Consider the following 14515-nt stretch of genomic DNA (forward strand, 5'->3'; position numbering starts at 1 on the left):
ATAAAGTACAAAATATAGTAATATACCACTCAGTCTAACGTTAAAACTTGAAGAGCTTTGAAACGCAGTAGAAATCTGAACTAAATTGTCGGTGCATTTAGCCAGCTTAACATGGTCATTTCCCCATTAAAGGACACTTGATACAAGTTTCATGCACATCCGTGCTACAATATTACACTATTCCAACTTTTGTCGTATTAAAAGCTCATTGACTATCTCAACTTGAGATGCACTTAAACAATCCACGGTTTTTTTTCTTTTTTTTGGGGGGGGGAGGGATAGACAAAGTCCATGTCGAGGGATAGACAAAGTCCTTAACGCTGAAATCATAACTCCCGTATTTAGGACAGGGTTCTTGCAACCACAAAAAGGCCATAGAAGGTAGTAAACTATGAAATAATAAATTATTATTTTATAATCTAATTTTATATTTTATAACTATTCTAATAAAATAGACTTGAAATATTTCCTAAATTGGCAATCTCGTACATAAAGAAGATTATTGTAATAACTGCTCGACATAGCGTTCTCTGAGATAGTGTTGTTCGGCAGTCCCATACGAAAAAAAGTATAAATATGATATCAGAGTATCACTTTAATGCTTTGTATTTGTTAACACAAGTTTATTTCTTATTTTGGAGCTTATTCCGTAAAGGGAAAATGGTCAACATGAAGCAGAGTTTGGTTCGTGGAGAGACTGAGAGACACGACAGAAGTTATGCTCAATCTCGCGCTGTCCATCAGACGATGCATGCTGAAAAAGCGCCTATGTCACTCAGAAGAATAGAGATAAGTTGTCCATATCGCAATTCACTTCTTGCTCTTGTGTTGGCCATCTTGATCCAGTTTTTCCCGGAAAAAAAGCGTTTCAGTGCTACGTATGGAAAGTGTGTCGCTATTTAGATATAGCGTGATCCATTAAATTTTCTGAGTTTACTTCCAGTCCTCGTAAATCGCGTAACCTCGCGCGTTGAATGTCACGTAGGAATAATATAATCGAATTGGATGTCACGTAGGAATAACATAACCGGAAGCGGCGAAAGGTTTTGTTGCTCGTTTGCTGCTTCTTTTACATTATATCCTATAACCTCCCTTACAAATTATTTTAAGGAATAGGAGCGTAATAAAAACCAAACAACAATACTGATAACGGGGGTGAAAATCGCATCTCAGAAAACCTGATTGACCTTATCCCAATGTGCATCACAAATACCGTACTGATCACCCTGACTTATTCAGTAATACCATTACTGGTCATTAGTAACTTTCAATTCGCATCCGAGAGTTGCAAGCCTGAACTTACAATTTAATTCTGCAAATCTATTAATTTTCTAAAGAAATTAGGAGATGGATAATCACTAGAAAGAAATCGAACAGTTTAAGCAATCTTGTTTGTGTCTGCCTGCAAACTTATCAAATAAGGAGTGAATTAAGTTTTCTGTTAGGTACACAGAAATTTGCGCGTGTATTTCAGTAGTATACTTCCGCATTACGTTATCTCTCATTCTTCCTGAGGAAAGCTCAATAATTCCACTATTAGGCATCTTGAATTACTCCTCCAAAGGTACTATAAATTCCTGTTGCTTATCCTTGATTATCTGGTATCTCAAATCCCTCCTCACGTATCTCCTCTCAGGTATCATAAATTCCCCTTACGTACCCCGGATTATCCCTCAGTTATCTCAAATCCCTCCTCACGTATCTCCTCTCAGGTATCTTAAATTCCCCTTGCGTACCCCGGATTATCCCTCAGTTATCTCAAATCCCTCCTCACGTATCTCCTCTCAGGTATCTTAAATTCCCCTTGCGTACCCCGGATCATCCCTCAGTTATCTCAAATCCCTGCTCACGTATCCCCCGTCTCAGGTATCATGGATACGTCGCAAAGACCTGCACGTGCTGACGACAGACACGATGACGTACACAAGTGACGGCCGCTTCAGGGCCGTACACGCGGCAGGCTCGCCGTTCTGGATGCTGGAGATCGACAGCCCGCAGGCTCGGGATGAGGGGGTCTACGAGTGCCAGGTGTCATCCCAGCCTAAGATATACCGACGCTTCCAGCTCCAGGTCACAGGTGAGAACTTCTTCATTGAAAACAGAATTGCCATTATTTTTAGAAATATAATCTAATTTAGTATCTGATTCGATAATCATATAACATAATCTATGTTATTGCCCCTTTGTCAATTGAGAATATCTCAGCCTAAGATATACCGACGCTTCCAGCTGCAGGTCACCGGTGAGAACTTCTTCATTCAACAAAATTGCCATTATTTTTAGAAATATAATCTAATTTGGTGTCTGATTTGATAATCATATAACCTAATCTATGTTATTGGCCCTCTGTTAATTGAGGATATATCAGCCTGGGATGTCATCGTGAATAGCATGCAGAAAGAAAGGAATAGCATTGTCATTGGGTAATACATGCATAAAATATAATTAAATTCTGGATTTTTCATTACTTTGAAGTCCTTATTTCTATCTAAAAATTCTTTTAACCCAAAGATATAATTATGCAATTTTGACATATACTTTATGAAATTTTGACTTATAATTTTATTCGTGATTCTAAGTGAAAATCTCTTTCTATTCATGAAATGTGAAATAACCGGTGGCATCTTCCAGTAAGAGTTTTAAATTTATTTGATTCTTTACGTTAAATTTTGAGTGAATTAAAAGTCATTCTGAATAATTTCACGGCATAAATTAGTCTATTTTTTAGGAATATTCATTATTCTCATTTATATTAGTCGATTTTCAAAAATTGGTACAACATTCGGTCAATGCCTCGCCCCAAAAACGCCTAATATTTCCTATCATGGCAGCAATATAAACGAAGCTCCTTTACGAGAATAAATTTTAAGAAGAAAATTGAACAGGAAGAGATAATTCATGCAATTCTGAAACATTGGTGAGATCCAAGAATTAAATTAAAATTTTGATAAGGAATATAATAAATATTTGACCTTGACCTACCGCGGTCATTCGGCCTAAAATTATAAAACTCAACACGTTTAGAATGCTAATTTGAACTGAGTAATCTTAATTAACCTCAGTGGGAAAGTTAATTCGTAAAAATGCAGATTCAAGCTCCTGAAAGAAGAAAAATCACACTGGGAACACATTTTTTGTCGAGTTTGATCTGCTTATTTTTCACTAATTTATGGCGTCTGAATCCGAAATTAACTTCAGATTTTGTATTTCACGTTGACTTTTTGATCTACATGATATCCACACAAATCACAGAAATCATGCACACGTAGGAACATAAAATAAAAATTTACGAAATACGTATACAATTCAAAAAACATATAGAGTAAATCGAGTTCATATAATCAAAATCGTTTACTTAATGAATTTCCGCTCGCGTATTTCCAAGAAAGTCTTTAACAATATTTCTGAATGCAGACCAAGCATTCCTTTCAATTTCAGACACTGTTACCATCAAATGTTCATTTGCAATAAGATGCCGAATCTGTGGATCATCAAAAACACAGACCTTTATCTTATCAACGGAGAGACTAGGAAATGCCGACGCATGAGACATGAAAAATTTCCTTCAGTTGGCAAAGCTTCTACAAATTGCTACATGAATCCAATTTTACATGCAGATGTGGAAATATTAATGCTATTGCTGTCGACAAGTGTCTGATGTACAATGTTATGATCCTCAGGTCCATTTGACTGCACCCATGCAATGTTGCACACGTACGAGCTCTGCTGTTCCACATAAAAAAAAACAGGGATACTTTTTGTATCCGATTTGTTAACCAAATAAGAGCAGGCCATTTTAGGTCAACACAAATGATCCATTGGCGCATGTCATATTGCAATATATAAATGAGTTTCTTTGTGTTTTCATATTCTTAACGCAAACAAACTGAATGGCCAATTGCAACCGAACAAAATAAATTTCCATTATGGAGGAGAACGCGCATCCATTTCAGTCGCCAATAAATTAATAGTGTCATATAGTTCGAAATTCCCATTTCTTCAATTACAACTTACATTATGAAAATCTTATGAATCCACCATCACTTAGAAAGTACGGTATCGCAGAAATGCCCTTTCTCGTGTTCGAAAATAGGATACCTTGAATCCCTTATCAAGTAAGTTTTTCTCATAGAGTCGTGATGTTAGTCTTGATGCTCTTTTGGATAGTCCTAAATGTCCTACCAAATCATTTAGCTCCTGCTATTAAAATCATTTACGTACGTAGTCACCTTCGTTTCGAAAGCTTCATTATTTTAGAGTATTTCATCTGCATCGTATTCGTATTCCCCTTCTTATAAAGGGGAAATTCATTGAAAACTGGCTCAGGGAATTCCGGCTCAAAGTGGCACTGGACGTATAGCTGACAGTAAACTACTCTATCTTAAATTTGTTTTTCCTGTTATACTCTGATGTTTTCACTATACAAAAGTAACAATTTCTTGCATGATCTTTGGAGCCAAATCATATTTATACGAAATGGAAGTTCAGCAAGTGTTCCCTCAGCCCACATCCGTAAGCCCTCAACGCACTGTTTGCACACTTTATGAGGTGCCGAAGCTTTATCTCAATCACCGAGTTTCACTTTGAAATGTGCAAAATATGCAAACTGATCTTTACCTTACAACAGGGAATGACAAAACTGTCACGAATAATAAATTGCGTCGGCTCATAGAAAAACGAAGAAAACGAACGATAGACGAAAACTACGAACAGTTTTGGAATCAGCAAATCTAATTCTTTAGAGAATAGATAAAGAAATAACACAACATAAATTAAGTTTTAAAAATGCTTTCCAGTGTTATGAGAACCCTTTTCTACAAGTGAAACATAATATTAAATTTAAGCATTTAAAAAGAGTGAGGTCTGGTATCGCCTCTTCGGGAAGCTCATGAAACTACATTTACATTATTATGATAATGTGGCTACTGAGGATTGCAGCCGCACTCAGAGAATTGAAGGGGTCATTGTCCAACTGAAGACTTTTGCCCATGCGTAGGTCTTTCAGACTTTTTCCATTGTTTTTTTTTATTGCCCTTTCTGACTTTTGCCCATGTCGGTCCTTGCTTGAAACTTTTTGCCCTTGTGTGGGGTACTTTCTGACACAGTTTGGACCGACAAAAGAGCGTATCATTGCTACGTACGCTTTCTGTCTGGGCTGCGGTAAAGAAAGTTTGTCTCTACTTGGACAAAATGACCCAGTCATTTATTTTAGTACGTGGGTCGGACTGACGACTGGAACAATGCTTACAGCGCCGCATTTAATTTATTGACTGTCCAAACTACATTTAGTGATAGACACGCAGCCTTTGTTTCGTCATTTAGAAAGGGATTCTGCTACAAGATTTCTAAAATACATGGATAAAATGCGAAAAATTGTTCCTGTTTAGAAATAGAAAAATTTATAGGTGTGCGTTCGCCGAACTTAGCGCAGTGAGGCTCTACATTAGATTAAGGTTTTAGCGGTGTACTTAACTAATACAATCAATGTTGTTCATCAGAACTGTAATAGTAATGCAGATTTGAGGTAAATTTAATTTATTGCTAAAATGTTTGGCGTTTATAGCTTTAACTTACAAGCAGTTCAATGCAGGGCGGGTTGTTCATGCTATTGTTTAAAAGTTTCCGAACGTTCCACCAATCTGCTCTTTTAATGCAGCTTCCTTGAGCGAAAGTTGTTCTGGCATAAAACGACAGAGTTTTGTCCAGTCTAAGTAAGAAATATCACCGCAAAGACCCAAGTTGGCACAGCTCTTCATATCTATTAGACGCGCTCGAGCTTCATGTCCTTACTTCAAAAGAAGGACATTCGCGTGAAATTTCTTCGGTCGTTGTCTCGAGAAATCGAGCAGCGCCACACTCAGAAAAATGAAACTTCTTCCAGACAGTGATGCACATTGTACTTTTTGCGGGTCATCCTGACTCAGTGTAGTTTGAGAGAATGACGTAGCAGTGGTAGACGTAGAAAATGTGTTGTTATTTGGACAATAACACCCATCCATATTTCTGAGTACAGACGAAAACGATGCATTGTTCCAGTGAACCACCGCATGGCTGCCTTCATTGCTTAAATGAGGCCTTGTCCCCCAAGGTTTTTTCCCAGTTCGGCAGTTAAGAGTAGAGTTTTCTCAGCCAAAATTTAAAGGGAGCCGAGAGAGAATCCGGTGATTCGGACTATCAATCGAGGACTTTTTACTGTACGTCGATTGGAGTTTGAGATTTTTCTTGTTTGGAGCGGTCTGAATTAGTTGCGAGAAAATTGAAGCATAAATTTCGGATAAGAAAAATATAAAGGATCCGTGAGGAACACGGATGCATGATATATGCTATATATTTTAAGAATGATAAATAATGAATGAAATTCGAAATTATTTTATCCCGTGTAACATTTATTTGCTTAAAATTATTGTACTGGAATTAGGAAAAATTATTGAAGACTGTAGTAAATATTAGTTGAGCGTTCAAACTTACAAACAAATAAATGAGCTTCTACACGTGCATTTTTAGTGATCGAAATTGGTTTATTTACTATACGATATCTAACACTCAAGGCTCGCTTCTTGAACAATTTTTATGCCTGAATATCAAATAAAATAAATAAATAAATCCTAAATGTTAGAATTACATAAATAAAAACCATATATATAATGAACTCCTCTCGTCTCCCAACAGAACCCAAAGCGAGCATCGTGGGCAGCTCTGAGGTCTTCATGAAGCTCGGCAGCGACATCAACATAACCTGCGTCGTTACGGGCCACACGCCCCCTCTCAACGTCGTGTGGTACCACACCACCACCAATGCTCAGGGTGAGTGCAGAGCCTGTAGCCTACCACTGAGCCTGTAGCCTACCACTGAGCCTGTAGCCTCACACAGAGCCTGTACCCTCACACAGAGCCTGTACCCTCACACAGAGCCTGTAGCCTCAAACAGAGCCTGTAGCCTCACACCGAGCCTATAGCCTACCACTGAGCCTGTAGCCTACCACTGAGCCAGTAGCCTCACACCGAGCCTGTAGCCTCACACCGAGCCTGTAGCCTCACACCGAGCCTGTAGCCTACCACCGAGCCTGTAGCCTCACACCGAGCCTATAGCCTACCACTGAGCCTGTAGCCTCACACAGAGCCTGTAGCCTCACACAGAGCCTGTAGCCTCACACCGAGCCTGTAGCCTCACACCGAGCCTATAGCCTACCACTGAGCCTGTAGCCTACCACTGAGCCTGTAGCCTCACACAGAGCCGGTACCCTCACACAGAGCCTGTAGCCTCACACCGAGCCTGTAGCCTCACACAGAGCCTGTAGCCTCACACCGAGCCTGTAGCCTCACACAGAGCCTGTAGCCTCACCCCTGTCTCTTATACACATCTAGATGTGTATAAGAGACAGGCTCAGGGTGAGTGCATCTTTACGGACCACACGCCCCCTCTCAACGTCGTGTGGTACCACACCACCACCAATGCTCAGGGGGAGTGCATCATAATAGCATTATTATATGCACTATTTCATCACCAACACTAAGGGTGAGTTGAGGATAGTCCTATTTCTGGATAATTTATCTATTATTTGTTATTAATGGATATTTTCAGCTTTACAGGCAAAAAAACTCCAATGCTAAACGCACGACGGAGTCCGCCTAACAAAAATTTTATTTTTTTACGGACAGAAAACTCAAATATTTTTCAAACTTTCATTACGACCTCTAGCATAATATTCAATTCAATTAATCTATATATTTGAGAAGTTTCACACAGCTGTATAGAAGGGAAATTAAATTAAGACATATTTCAAGGCGAACTGAATTCTAGAATGTTGGAATTATAAACCGAAAATAAGATCGTTGGTGTTTTAATGAAGATAACTTTGCGCATGTTTCTCGAATAATTAATTGGAATAAAATTTGGTCTGCAGTACATAAAGTATTCAGTACAAATTAACGACTTCCCAAAAGGACAATTGATATATTCTGCATTACTAACGATAAATAACAGGAATTGAAACCTTAATATGTTGCCCCTTGAATGATCAGTCAATTGATGATATATCAAATGCGCTGGTCAATTAATATCGGGAGCTTTCATTCACTTAAGCGCTATTCACACATCGTTCACTTCAAAGGAACTCGACAAATCAAAGAAGCCTTGAAATTGACAAGGCAAAAAATCGCACCGAGATTTTCGGTTTGAAGCTGACATGAGGGAAAAGTTAAAAGATCCCGAGCTCGCGTTTCGCGTTCACAAAAGATCCGATGTTGGTAGGGGCACGCAAACTCGAGTCACTTCCAGGCAGAAAAAAAACTTTTTTTCGTGAGTTCGGGTGAAGTGTTTGAGTGAAGGGGTTGGTAAGTAGCGACTGCATTCAAAGCGAGACTTCTTAAAATTTCAAAAGAATCCTTGAATCCAGCAGGACCTCCCTGACCACAATCACAGGGACAAAAACCGGTTTGAGTTTTTATCCGGGAGTAAGCGTCCGGAGGATAAAGATGGTAAGCGGTGCTCAGTTTTGAGTCTCAACTGCTCGGTCTCAGATGGCGCACGGTTCTCAGAAAGGAAGAAAATGCCATGAAGAATTTTGAGACGTAAAAGCCTCGTCCCCCGCGCGAGGCGCGTTGAAAGCTTAATTCCTTCCCTTGAATGCGGAGTCACTCAATTTGTTTGAAAATGGGAACTTTCGTGTGGATCCTATGTAAGAAGAAGACTACTTTGCACTATCAAATAACTTTTACAAAACATTTGTGTGATTAGCTGCAAATGATAATTTACTGGAAAAAATGGCATGTATGAGCGGCAGTTCACGAGGTAATGCCATTGCACTCACTGATGATCCTTCTAATTTCTTCTCAAGAGGTTAACCCAAACGAATAACATAGCTGTGGCCCCGTGCATTCTGCTTCCGAGGGCCAATATTCCCTTAATATTTGTCATATTGCATTACAAGTGAGGCGGTGCGGATGGATACCACAACAAGGGTTCTGATGTCATGGACCATCCGACCAGATATCTGACGTTGAAATAACGTTGAACAAACGTTGATTAATTAAACGTGTTAACTCGCTATCATCGTTATTTAAACGTCATTTACCAGAAACAATTATCCCAATTGTGCATTGGTGTGAAATTGCCCGGCAAGTTAGACATGACCAATATTACTCATGTAGCCACGGACCAATTTAATTTCGCGATAATTCATCGGTGTAACACACTACCGGGCAGGTGAAGTGGTAAGGACGGAGATCACGACAGGAGACAGGGGCGGAGTGCAGCTCGTGACTGACAGGAAGCAAGGCACCAGTTGGCTGCTGGTGGACCGAGCCAGCAAACCTGACGCTGGTAACTACACCTGCGCCCCTCCTCATACTGTGCCTGCTCATGTCACCGTGCACGTCATACAAGGTGATCATCATACTCGTATCTAAGTTACTCATTACTTGAATTACCTCATGGTAATTTCATTTATTATGCAAGGAGTTGAAAATATAGGCATGAAATTCCTCGATGTCACCTTCACCGTGCACGCCATGCAAGATGATGATGTCCTGGTCTTCGGGTTACTCATTCTTGAATGAGTAGTTGTTGTAGTTCATTGAACCTTTCCCTTTGTTATTTTGAGAAAAATAACAGAGGGACTATTTTGCACTATTTTTTTAAATAAAATAACATCATGCACTGAATGAAATATATACGTACGTAACTGCAAGTCTAGGTCACTTTACACGTTATACAAGGCGATGATCCTCGTAATTAAGTTAATCATTCCTTGAGTATAGTAATTTCCCGTAATGTGGTAACTCATAAACCACTGAATTGAAAGTATATGCACGAAGTTACACCACGCCATATCTTCACTAACCCCATAAACAAAGTCATCATCCTCGACATCAATTAACACATTCGAGTGTCTCATTATTTTCCTCTATACATCATTCAATGACTAAAAAATATACATTTATCAAGAGATAAAACATATACAAGTCGCCATCACTGTGAAAAATCGTGTAAGCTGATCAAAATGGCGGCATAGAGAATCGCCAATATTGTCACTAATGTCAGTAAACAAAATACCGTTTATTTTTGATAAAATCAAACACTTGGTGTGAAAGTAATTAAAAAAGATTCGAATTTGTCCTAATAAGATACTTATCGCAAATCGATTTTAGGCTTATAATTTGAACAGATATATGAAAAAAACTGATTATTTACTGATAAGAAGTTGTATTTAACATGGTCATCATGTCAATATTCAGGCAGAATTAAAGTGCGTTTTAATTTTTATTACGACTGCCAATTAATATACTGAAGATACAACCCACGAGAAATCTGACGTTGAAATAACGTTTATTAAACGTGTTTTGAACAAAATCAACTCGCAATAAACGTTTCAGCGTCGTTCGCCTAGATAGAACATCTTTGTTGTTCAAACTTGACTGCAAATGTTAAGCAAGTTTTACAATTTGTTTTGCCCCGAAGGGGATTAAATCGAGCATTCCAGAATATTCTATTGCGCATTACAGCAGAAAATCATTTTAACAAACGAACGAAGAAATTAATTGGCTTTATTGTCGAGCCTAGCAGCAGAAAAAGAAGCAATTGACTATGATTTGTTCGATTGCGGCTTATTAGTTCTGAAGTAAGAACAAGGGTTTGATCATGAATAAAAAGTTTCGACCAATTCCACCATGAAAAATATAATTGTTAATTTTTTTGCTAAATGATTTTAATTTCATGTTTTTTCAAGGCGCCCATTATTTCTACAAAAAAAATTCTCTGAACGCATCTTGAAAATTTGAGCGAATTATAATGGAATGAAATTCGGCTAAATATAAAAGCCCTGTTCCCTACTTTCACGTGCAAAAACGATTTCCATTTCAGTGCTCGTACTTTATATAGTCGGAGATGTTACATAAACGATCATTTCTTCTTCCTCCCACCCCACAGCTACCGTAATTTTCATGTTACAGAACATATAGGGACGTTTCTTTGCGACTATTATAGCTGTTTATATATATGATCTCTATATTTCATGCATTTCACTATGAATCGCGATAATAAATTTGATCTCTATGCTGAATTTCACAGCTTAATGACAATTATTCGTGTCCTCCCCTATGAATTTGAGCTAAAAAAGTTGACCTCAATACTTGGTGCTTCTCCCTCTGAATTCCACAGTTCAATCACCAAGTTCCATGTATTTTGCTCAGAATTTGAGCTGAAAAAGTTGACCTCAATGTTTGATGCTTCTCCCTCTAAATTCCACAGTTCAATCACCAAGTTCCATGCATTTTGCTCAGAATTTGAGCTGAGAAAGTTGATGACAATTTTCCTTCCCTCAGCCGAAGAAGCGCCGGCGGCCATGACACCCGAGCTTGCCAATGGCGGGTCTTCGCTATGGCGGCGCGGGAGCTTCTATGTGAAACTCTACCCTGCAGGCGCCCGTCTTTTATATACCAGCACAAAATGCGTGGTTTTCAAGACCGACAGACCAGAATTCCGTGCTCCCTTCAATTATAACAATTTCAAGTCGAAATCTTGCTCCTGTTCAGCTTCTGAGCTATTCTGTTCCCTAGACGATGTCTTGGGTAGAACACGAAACTTGATATTTCACATACTCGAAGTTCTTATTCATTCTTCAGTTGTTATTTTGTCGTCTCAGTTGTGGCTTGTGGTGGCGGTAGGGGGCGCTGTTAACGCGATGCTCACGCGTGTACAGTTTCAACAACATCCTGCTCCTCATGTCACGGAATTTAAAATATTCCTGCAGACGAATTCCAACAAACAAAAGCAGATCAAAGTAAATCATCACAGTTTGCAGCAGGATAATAATTCAAGATGTTATTCTAAATTCGTGAATAAGTTTATCGAAAATTTCAACGAAATATCGAATAAGTTCAAATTTCAATTTAGCTGCAACAATGTACATGGTGTGATGTCATTGTTGGAAATTGTACATTTTTCAAAATTGCCAAGAAAAAAACATGACTTTTGCAGCTTTTCGAAAGCTTGAATGCTGTTTTTTCAACTGCAGTCAATTATAAAACTTTCATTCGCGCGTGAAGAATAGCTTATTCGCGCTGCTTTGAATCAATCAATTCGCGCTGGTTTGAATCAATCAAATATTTACTTCTGTATTTTCTCCAGTTACGTTTTATCCATATGTACCACATTCAACATAGGTTTCGAACCAGAAAATGCATCTCGTCAGGCCTCTGCATCATTTAGTTTCACGTCCGCTTTCCGGTGACTGCTCGAGGGTGCAGGAATGATTGGGACGTCGATTCGGTGATACCATTGCAGGGAGCACCCAGCAAAATACATGGGTCATATTGTCCAAATAGTGACCTTCTTACTCCATGATAAGCAGAGAACAGATATGTCTTTTTTCGGGCAAAACAACGTCAGTATGACCAACACTGGGGGCTGAAAAGCGCGTTGCTATTTGAACAAAAATTACTTATTTTTCTGAGCGAGCTCTTGTATTTTCTTCATTGAATTATATGTGTCATTAGAGTATATTTACAGTGATCAAGAAATATTTAACCATCATTGAGTTCGTGATTATCGTGTGAGCTGATAAATTTGAACCTGAAAATGTATTATGTTTGTAAAGATCTCGAAATTTAGTTCATTCTAAATTTCAAATTTTGCGTAATACGTTTCCTAATGATATCAAGTAATATCATTTCTTTTGCTTTGCTTATTGCGGCTCTGAAATTCCGTTAATTAAATCATGCACAAGACAGTGAGATTAAATTATTCGTAACTTTCTTTTAGAGACCAATTTTATTTAAGGCACAATACATTTTTATGGTAATCATTGCTTTAAAAAGTTTCACTTTTACCCTTTGAAAAGATTGGCCGTGATTTTTTGATATAGACATGTGATGTTTCTCTATATTTGTACATAGGTACTAAGTAGTTGAAATGAAAGGTAATTAAAATATCTCAACGTAATTGTAACAAGTTTCCTTGTCCTATCATTTAGTATTACTAACCAAAGTAATTGTGAAGACAACTAACATAATTAGTAACTATGGAGCATAAATAGTGCTATATACGATTCATTAGTTAAGATTTTATTATTCACCAGACAAGGCAATATAGTTGCTTATCAAATGAGGCATAATAAACAGGAAAATACTAAAATTTAAATGTTTTAATGCTAATCTTACGCAGATCAACTCTGAACGTCGTGTCTCATTATTGAAGAAACATTAACTCAGAGCTAAGATTGGGCTGGCTCTCTGTGAAACCAAAACTTGAATAGAACCATTAACACACGCGGCTCGGCTGGTCTCGATTGAAGCCACAAGTTGCCGGGCAAGTTTACAGCAGCAAACGACACGCAAGCACTACAGGAACTACACCCAGAAAAATTGATATGTTGTATTTTCAAAATTCTGACACATTCCAACTGCCATCACAGGTAGCGAGTGAACTCAGCTCTGATACTCCCTTTTGACGGGCCAAACTTGGTCAGGATGACCCACAAAGGTGAAAATGGCATTATTTGAACAAAGTCTCGCACATTTCTGTGAGTGCAGATCGCCAAATCGTGACTTCAGACAACAATAACAATTGTGCGCGAGACTTAATCTAAAATCAGCGCCAGCCGCAATTCCTGTTATGACTCCACGTTGCAATTGCCAATTCATTTCAGTGGCTTCCGGACACCGATTGCGACAGAGACGAGGGGCTGTATTGAATGCGGCTTTAGTGGCATTGCCGAGGTAATTTCCAGTTATTCACGCTAGGTATGGCAGTGCTGGAGAAGACCGCGCTTGGTATTGATACAGAGGGCCAATTTTAGCTTGTAGCTGCGAATTTTTATCACCGATGCCATTATTGTTTAATTTCGAAAGCTATACGACGAGCGCAGTTATTATCCTCTGGTAGCACCACGTGCGATTTTAACTTTGGTTCCAAGCTAAGCATGTATTTCCCATGGGTATCATGAAGGAGTCGAGCTCACACTAAGTTTAGTAAGGGAGCAGGCAAGTATGACCGAGGCCAAGGATATAGATTTTGGAGCCAAATTTCTCCACAATCAAAGCCAAGATCTGAGGCGAAATTAAAGCTGAGATCTGAGAAGTAGAGAGATCTGATAGTCCGTTTGATACCAATGCACTGTTTGAAGAATTCATCAAATAAATATGCTGAATATATAAATAAACATACTATTAAGTAATTTCCAAACGACAGCTTCCGAAAATAAGCGAATTAATTCACAACGGAAAAGAAAGTACGATTCTGGTTAATATTTAACTCAAGGCAAAATTTTTGCGTTGGTTGGATCTAACGCAAAGTATTTGTAGGATTTCACGCATACGAATAAAGAACCAAAGAATATTTCTTGTCAAATTGTAACATTAATGAAGTTACAGCGTTGGCGATCCGTAAACGAACGTTCATTGATGTTGACATTTCCAAAATAGGAAGTTTTTGCCATTTTTTTGGACAGTTTATGCCGTTTTCATGTCAGGACACGACACGGCTCGAATATTCCCTTAACGGTCTCAAATAAAACAA

General features: G+C 38.5%; 1 protein-coding gene across 1 annotated transcript; it reads left to right on the forward strand.

The window, feature by feature from the left end:
- The first annotated feature begins 660 nt into the window (after positions 1-660).
- LOC108678209 lies at positions 661-12943 on the forward strand. The gene is made up of 5 exons (XM_018166576.2): positions 661-684; positions 1867-2077; positions 6670-6804; positions 9206-9385; positions 11323-12943. The coding sequence occupies exons 1-5, from the start codon at positions 661-663 to the stop codon at positions 11991-11993; spliced, it is 1221 nt and encodes a 406-aa protein (XP_018022065.1). The 3' UTR covers positions 11994-12943.
- Positions 12944-14515: the final 1572 nt, after the last annotated feature.

The sequence above is a fragment of the Hyalella azteca genome, unplaced genomic scaffold (assembly GCF_000764305.2).
Source record: "Hyalella azteca isolate HAZT.00-mixed unplaced genomic scaffold, Hazt_2.0.2 contig5198, whole genome shotgun sequence".
Classification (NCBI taxonomy): Eukaryota; Metazoa; Arthropoda; class Malacostraca; order Amphipoda; family Hyalellidae; genus Hyalella; species Hyalella azteca.